Source organism: Nematolebias whitei, chromosome 3, assembly GCF_014905685.2.
Source record: "Nematolebias whitei isolate Nwh7 chromosome 3, NemWhi1, whole genome shotgun sequence".
Classification (NCBI taxonomy): Eukaryota; Metazoa; Chordata; class Actinopteri; order Cyprinodontiformes; family Rivulidae; genus Nematolebias; species Nematolebias whitei.
The window spans coordinates 3,433,604-3,441,747 of NC_056500.1; the positions used below are offsets into that span (position 1 = coordinate 3,433,604).

Consider the following 8,144-nt stretch of genomic DNA (forward strand, 5'->3'; position numbering starts at 1 on the left):
GCCACAGTCTTAAAGGTCACAGTCAATAGTCCCTCCATACTTTGCGGTTCATTTTTCGCAGACTCGCTCCATCACGGTTTTTCAAAGTAAGATTGGACATGACACACAATACAAAACAACAGTTTAAGACTTGTTTTACCATTCAGACACTTTCCCACAGGTCCAGCAATGTTCAGTCAGGTCATCTGGATGATTTAGTTTTTTGTGGGGACATTTCGTCTTTCATCCAAAGGGCTTCATCAGTCCGAGGAGCCACAAACAAACTGAGTCCCACAAGAAGCACACACCCATAGTGGAAAAAAACCAGTGTTGGTGATAAGATGGTTTCTGGGGCCTGCCCTCTCCCCCATCATCTCCTCTGAAGCAGCCATGCTAAAGTGGTTCAAAATATCAAAACATTCAAACAATCGTATCACCAGCAAACTGTTGTTTTCCACTATGGGAGTGTCCTGCTTGTGGGATTCAGTTTGTTTGTGGCTCCTCTGACTGATCTAGTCCTTTGGATGAAGGATGAAACATCTCAGCAAAAAAAAAGAAATCATCCAGATGACCTGAATGAACATTGTTGGATTTGTACCTGAATTATTGGGCATGACCTTTAACCTTTCCCACAGGACTACAGTTTGATGAATGTCTGACTCCAACTTGTCAACTCTGAGTTTTAGCAAATTCCAAAGTCTGAGAAAGTTACAAGAGTCACAAGATTACACCTTCTCACATGTCTGATAAAAATACATTTTTGAATAAATTATTTTCCACTGGACTGACAGGAGAATGGTCTTTGACCTGAATTCTCATGTGGTGTTTACTTTTGTTTTCACTGTAACTTTTCCATAAAGTAAAAGTAAAAGGCTTTTATTCGGTGTGAGTTGTCATGTGGTTTTTAAAACTTGTTCTATCACTGTAACTTTCTCCACAGGTCTCACATGAGAAAGGCTTCTCACCTGTGTGAGTTGTCATGTGGTATTTTAAATTTTGTTTATCACCGTAACTTCTTCCACAGGTCTCACATGAGAAAGGCTTCTCACCTGTGTGAGTTCTCATGTGTCTGATTAAATTACTGTTTTTATGAAAACCTTTTCCACAGGTCTGACATGAGAAAATATTTTCACCTGTGTGAGTTTTCACGTGTATGTTTAAATCAAATTTCTGATTAAAACTTTTTCCACAGGTCTGACATGAGAAAGGCTTCTCACCTGTGTGAGTTCTCATGTGTCTGATTAAATCATAGTTTTTATTAAAACCTTTTCCACAGGTCTGACATGAGAAAGGCTTCTCATCTGTGTGAATTGTCATGTGGCATTTTAAACCTTTTCTATCCCAATATCTTTTTCCACAGGTCTGACATGAGAAAGGCTTCTCACCTGTGTGAGTTCTCATGTGTCTGATTAAATCATAGTTTTTATAAAAACCTTTTCCACAGGTCTGACATGAGAAAGGCCTCTCACCTGTGTGAATTGTCATGTGTCTGATTAAAGCAATGTTTTGTTTAAAACTTTTTCCACAGGTCTGACATGAGAAAGGCTTTTCACCTGTGTGAGTTGTCAAGTGGTATTTTAAACCTTTTCTATCCCAATATCTTTTTCCACAGGTCTGACATGAGAAAGGTTTCTCACCTGTATGAGTTGCCATGTGGTATTTTAAACTGTTTCTATCACTGTATCTTTTTCCACAAGTCTCACATGAGAAAGGCTTCTCACCTGTGTGAGTTGTCATGTGATATTTTAAACCTTTTCTATCACAGTATCTTTTTCCACAGGTCTCACATGGGAACAGTTTCTCACCTGTGTGAGTTGTCATGTGGCATTTTAAACTTTTTCTATCACAGTATCTTTTTCCACAAGTCTCACATGAGAAAGGCTTCTCACCTGTGTGAGTTGTCATGTGGCATTTTAAACCTTTTCTATCACAGTATCTTTTTCCACAGGTCTGACATGAGAAAGGCTTCTCACCTGTGTGACGTCTCATGTGAACTGTTAAATCATATTTGTTTCTGAATGTTTTTCCACAAGTCATACACAATAAAGGCGATGTTTGGTCTATCTTTACGTTTGGACGGTCCACATTGTCACCATATCCTCCTGTTTGTAGATTTGTCTCATTTTGTTTTGGCTCTTCATCTCTGCAGGATCCTGGCTCTACATTCCTGCTTCTTTCCTGATCATGGTTCTCCACTTTAGGAGAGTTTTGTGAAAGGAGTTGGTCCGAGTTTGGTTCCAGTTCCCACTGGTTTATTTCATTAAATACAGGGGTTACCATAAAGTTTTCAGTCTCCGGCTCCTCTTTTATCTCTAGAAATTCTGGTTCATCCTTGGGAGGTTTTGGTGTTCCCCGTTTCTCTTCATTGAGTGGATAATTGGGATCCTCATAGTACTTCATCATCTGTGAAAATTCTGGTGCATCATGGTCCTCTTTGATTTTTGGAGGTTTTGCTTCCGTTTTGTCCTCATTCATCTGTGGAGGTTCTGGTTCTTCTTGGTCCTCTTTTATCTGTGGAGTTTCTGGTTTTTCTTGGTCCAAACTGGTGTTCCTCTCCTGGTTACAGAGCTGCTGCTCAGTGAGAATCTTTTCCTCCTTCAAGATATGCTGTGGGAGTTCTGCAGACAGACAAAGGAAAGTACTGATTATTGTTACTGTAAGAAATCATATTTCACTTTAATTATTTGATTAATTCAAAGATGGTTTGAAAGTTGCTGCTTTAGGCGATCAAAGCTTGGCAGGTGGAGACCACACCTTTCCTAAAACCTTCTGGGATACTGTCTGTCTGTTCTGAGATTGGAAAAGTGAGGCTGAAAATTTGGTGGCTGAAGAAAGAAAAATAAAGAGTCGTGATTCTTATTATAACTGATTGAATTATTATCAGTAATGCAGTAAATTTGAAACAACAAAAAGTGTTTTAATTGCATTGATCTTTATTTCCTCCCTTTGGATTGTGAGGAAGAGCACAGAAGATTTTCAGTTTCAAACATCAAAGCGTTTAACTCCACAATGAAAAGTTTATTTTACTCTCACGCTGCCCCATGTAGCCTATATGAAGTGAATGGAGGAAGGAGGGTGAAGTTTGCTCCTCAATTCACTACACTGTTTTTACTCCTTTTGAACTCGTTAAAGCACCAGCTGATCAGTTTACTGATCAACAACTTAATCAATATATTCACCTTTAATAACGAGAACTCAATCACTGAAGTAGAATGTGGTGTTCAGTGACTCAGAAAGCCAGACCATCTGAAAAAAATAATTTTGGTCCAGGAAAGGCCGCTCCCATCCCACCGGTCACTCCGAGCTAGGGCTGTATACCGAACCAAGGTTCTTTTATAGCACAGACCAAACTGTGTCGGTCAGTTTATGGATTTAAACGTTAACTATTTTTTCTGTGTCAGGCTCACCACCTGTGGGAGGGGCCAAAGGAGTCGGGTGCAATGTGGGATGGGTGGTGGCCGAGGGCGGGGACCCTGGCGGTCTGATCCTCGGCTACAGAAGCTGGCTATTGGGACATGGAATGTCACCTCACTGGTGTGGAAGGAGCCTGAGCTGGTGTGTGAGGCTGAGAGATTCCAGCTAGAAATTGTCTGACTCACCTCTACACATGGCTCTGGAACCAGTTTCCTTGAGAGGGGCTGGACACTCTTCCACTCTGGAGTTGCCCCTGGTGAGAGGCGCTGAGCAGGAGTGGGCATACTTATTGCCCCCCCCCACCCCCCCACCCCCAACTTGGTGCCTGTGTGTTGGGGTTCACCCCGGTGAATGAGAGGGTGGCCTCCCTCCGCCTACGTATGGGGAGACGGGTTCTGACTGTCGTTTGTGCTTATGCACCAAACGGCAGTTCAGATTATCCACCCTTTTTGGAGTCCTTGGAGGGGGTACTGGAAAGTGCACCTCCTGGGGACTCCCTTGTTCTGCTGGGGGACTTCAATGCTCACGTGGGCAATGACAGTGAGACCTGGAGGGGTGTGGTTGGGAGGAACGGCCCCCCCCGATCTGAACCTGAGTGGTGTTCTGTTGTTGGACTTCTGTGCTCGTCATGGATTGTAAATAACGAACACCATGTTCAAGCATAAGGGTGTCCATATGTGCTCTTGGCACCAGGACACCCTAGGCCGCAGTTCGATGATCGACTTTGTCATCGTCTCATCTGATTTGCGGCCACATGTCTTGGACACTCGGGTGAAGAGAGGGGTGGGGCTGTCCACTGATCACTACCTGGTGGTGAGTTGGCTCCGATGGTGGGGGAGGATGCCGGTCAGACGGGTTTGCTGGGAACATCTGGCAGAGTCTCCTGTGAGACGGCGTTTTAACTCCCACCTCCGGGAGAACTTCGAACATGTTCCGGGGAAGGTGGGGGACATTGAGTCTGAGTGGGCCATGTTCCGTGCCTCTATTGTCGAGGCAGCTTACCGGAGCTGCGGGTGCAAGGTTGTCGGTACCTATCGCGGCAGCAACCCTCGAACCCGGTAGTGGACACCGTCGGTGAGGGATGCTGTCAGGCTGAAGAAGGAGTCCTATTGGGCCTTTTTGGCCTGTGGGACCCGGAAGCAGCTGATGGGTACTGGCAGTCCAAGCAACATGAGGCTCGGGTGGTCGCTGAGGCAAAAACTCGGGCATGGGAGGAGTTCGGAGAGGCCATGGAGAATGACTTCCATACGGCTTCGAGTCGATTCAGGTCCACCATCTGGCATCTCAGGGGGGGGAAGCGGTACGCCACCAACATTGTTTATAGTGGGAGTGGTGTGCTACTGACCTCAACACAGGATGTTGTGGGTCGGTGGGCAGAATACTTTGAAGACCTCCTCAATCTCACCAGCACGTCTTCCACTGAGGAAGTGGAGCCTGGGGACTCTGGGTCGGGCCCTCCAATCTCTGGTGCTGAGGTCACCGAGGTGGTTAAAAAGCTCCTTGGTGGCAGGGCCCCAGGGGTGGATGAGATTCGCCCGGAGTTCATGACGGAACAGGACTAGAACAAACGAGCCAAGGACGACATCAGCCTCTCCAGTCAGTTCTCATCCTTGTCTGTCTGGAGGAAGCTCTCGTGCTGTGAAGCGCCGAGGAGCAGCGTTGATGAGCAGGAGCAACTGATCGAAAGAAAACCGGAGTCTGCATTAGAGTTCTGCTGGGCTTCTAAAACTCACCTGGATAATAATTTTGATCCGTGCGGGTCCTCCGGTTCAGAACGGGTCAGCTGAGTTTGTTCCTGGATCACACTGTTGTCCTCTGTTGATCCGAACCAAGTCAGGACCACGCTTTTCCATTTGTTGTGGAATATCAGCTTATGCCTGTTGGTACTGAACCCACCATCTGTTCATCATGAGAGCAGCTGCAGCAGCTGGTGCGATTCATCTTCACAGGGGTGCTCCCCTCAGCCCAATTCAAATTCTAGTTGGACCACAACGTTGGACCCGTTGGCCCATCTGATCTGCGAAGCTGTCTGGTGTGAGACTTTTCTGCATCAGTCACAATTTTCCCATCATTTTCAGAGCTCTGACTATCTGGAGTCACTGAACATTGTTGACACATCTGGATCCGCCTCTCCCTGCAATCTTCATTGTTTCTGGGTAATCATGTCTTTTTAACTTTCCTCATGGTTCGATTATGGGGGCTAATTGTCACACTATTAACTCCTGTAATTACACACCAGTCACAAGAAACACAAGAAAATGTCTGATAATATTGTTGTTACTGTTCTCAGGGATTCAGCCCAACCCTGGAACCCCCACTCATTACAGCACACCAAATAATTTTAAAAGCATGTCAGGACTTCTTCATTTTCTGCATGTAAACACACGTAGTCTTTTGAGAAAACTTGCCACTTTGAAAATTCTGGTCCGTTCTTCTGGGACTGATGTAATCGACATTTCTGAATCCTGGCTGAACAAATCTGTCCTGAATAATGGCCTGGCAACCAGTGGATTTAACATCTATCACTGTGATAGTCAAAAAAAAAAAAGAGGGGGGGGGGGGGGTCACTATTTACATCAGAGAAACCCTGGATTCTAGTCTTGTGTCAGCCAAAAAAATCCCAAACCAATTTGAGGCCTTAAGCCTCCAGTATACTGCCGCGTATGTCTGTTCACGCGTACGTACACGTGTACTGTACGCAGAGGGTTCAGACTTCATACTCCAGCGTTCACCCCGAGCAGCTGCAGAGCAGCTTCACAAACAAGGGGCGTTTACCTTCGGGACAAATTGAGGTCGCCGATTGGTCATTTGCTGACACGTCTACTGGATTGATTGACAGGTCGGAAAAAAGAAAAAAAAGCGAGCGCTGGCAGCCTCAGCCGCAGCGGTGTTCTGTGTTTATATGTTGTTAATAAAAAGATCTAAAAAATAAAAAAAAACAGGAAGCGCTGGCTCTACAGCCCACACATCAGACCAGCCCACCAGGAAATCTCCGGACCCTCCTGCAGCCATGCTGGACCTGAGTTTAATTCGCTCGTGACAAATTCCTTCATTTCTCACCATTTCAGTCATGACATCAACGGAGGAGGAAGAGACTGCCTCTTGGCAAAAAACAAAAGAAAAGGCCAGATCAGGGATGAAGAAGGAATTTAATACATTGGTGTTGCATACAAAACAGTCCGTCGATGGGCAGTTTATTGTGCAACACCGTGTACACTAGGAATGCGCGATATAAACGTTACACGGTAGAAACGATAGACATTTAGCCTACGATAGAGATCTGTCTTCTACCGGCTAACCGCAGTAATGCTGTGTCTGATGTAAAATCAGAGTTGTCAGTTTAATCGTTACTTTTATTTAGTTGAAAAGTGTGCGTAAGTGGTGCTCAAGTGTAAAGACAGCCCTGACAGATTTAATCGTTACTTTTTTTTAGTTAAAAACTGTGCGCAAGTGGCGTTAAAGTCTTTTCTTCGATAGCTAAGTAGCGAAGCTACAAGCTAACTACAGCCGGCTTGCCGTAGTGTTGCCGTATTCTGACGCATGCACAAAACTATGTGTTCCGTCTAAAGTTTTTTTTTTCCCATCGTAAGTTAAAGTAAGCGTTGGTCAGCTTTAGAGAAACCTGCTCTCTGATCTGTGATAAGAACGCTGTGTTGTGTGATTTTACTGCGAGACCCTCTGGTCAAAGTCACAGAGTCATTTTGTGTCAGCTCTCCATTAAAGCAGAAGGAGGCGCCCACTAGAGGTTTGGAGGATGAAGTGTTTCAGTGTAAAATGCTGCTCTTTTTCTGTTCATTTATTAAGTAAAACTGGAAACTGTTAAAAGTTAACATTTGCTTTTGTTTAAAACATATGGCTAAAACTACATTTGATATCTTTTGCACTGTTTTGCACTACAAGAAAGAAGCCTAATAATTGATTTGTTTATTATTTAAAAACTCTCTGGACCTAGTAGTGGAATTTTCTTAATTCAAAATATAATGGCAAAAGGACACCCTATGCTTTTTTTTTTTTAGCAATTTTATACCAAAAACATATTGCGATATATATCGTTATCGCCACCCTTCACAATACATATCGTGATATGAATTTTATGCCATATCGCACATTCCTAGTGTACACGTATGCGGTCGTAAAAATTGAGCTTTGCAAGGACATGCCCTGGGGGGTACGTGCGTACCTCTGCGTATGGACGTACGTGGCAGTATACTGGGGGCTTAAGACGCATATGCAGATATCAATCGTCACAATAGGTCTATTGACTCAGTGGAGACACTTTGACATGGATGAAATATTTATTTATGATACAGAAGTCAAGAAATACTACTTGTTTTATTTTTATAAAAGTATGTTTAATGAAGTCAAGAAAGACCATTTTTTATTTTGAATATGTATTTTTTCCCCTTGAAATAGTTTTAAAATTCCACTTTACATGTCAGGTGATACATTGTTTTTGTTCCCATTAAAATGCACTTTCAATAAAGTAAGTATTGGCAAAGCTCAATGTAATTTTTATGTTGAGGTGGAGGAGGGTTGTCGTCAGCAGCTACTGAAAGTAACTAATAAAGTAACTTGTAATCTAACTTAGTTACTTTCCAAATCAAATAATCAGTAACTTAAGTAAGTTAGTTTTTCACTGTAACTATGCCATCTCTGGTTGACAGCAACAACTTAAACACAGGAGAGGAAACAGTAAAACTGATGACTGAAAGTACTAATGACTTTAGTTGCTGGATGTTCGGCCCCTGAGC

At 43.7% G+C, this 8,144-nt stretch overlaps 2 protein-coding genes across 2 annotated transcripts in view; both read right to left on the reverse strand.

Moving 5' to 3' along the window:
• Positions 1–661: 661 nt before the first annotated feature.
• On the reverse strand, positions 662–1,716 carry LOC119430393 (gastrula zinc finger protein XlCGF7.1-like). The gene is made up of 3 exons (XM_037697798.1): positions 1,497–1,716; positions 1,113–1,412; positions 662–678 (listed from the first exon to the last, which is right to left on the reverse strand). The coding sequence occupies exons 1-3, from the start codon at positions 1,714–1,716 to the stop codon at positions 662–664; spliced, it is 537 nt and encodes a 178-aa protein (XP_037553726.1).
• Positions 1,717–2,138: 422 nt separating this feature from the next.
• Positions 2,139–8,144, reverse strand: part of LOC119430394 (zinc finger protein 554) — a 25,858-nt gene continuing 19,852 nt past the window's right edge. The window contains exons 4-5 of the mRNA XM_037697799.1: positions 2,257–2,597; positions 2,139–2,174 (exon numbers count right to left, since the gene is read on the reverse strand). Of these exons, the coding sequence (XP_037553727.1) occupies positions 2,139–2,174; positions 2,257–2,597 (377 nt within the window). The remainder of the gene's footprint in view (positions 2,175–2,256; positions 2,598–8,144) is intronic.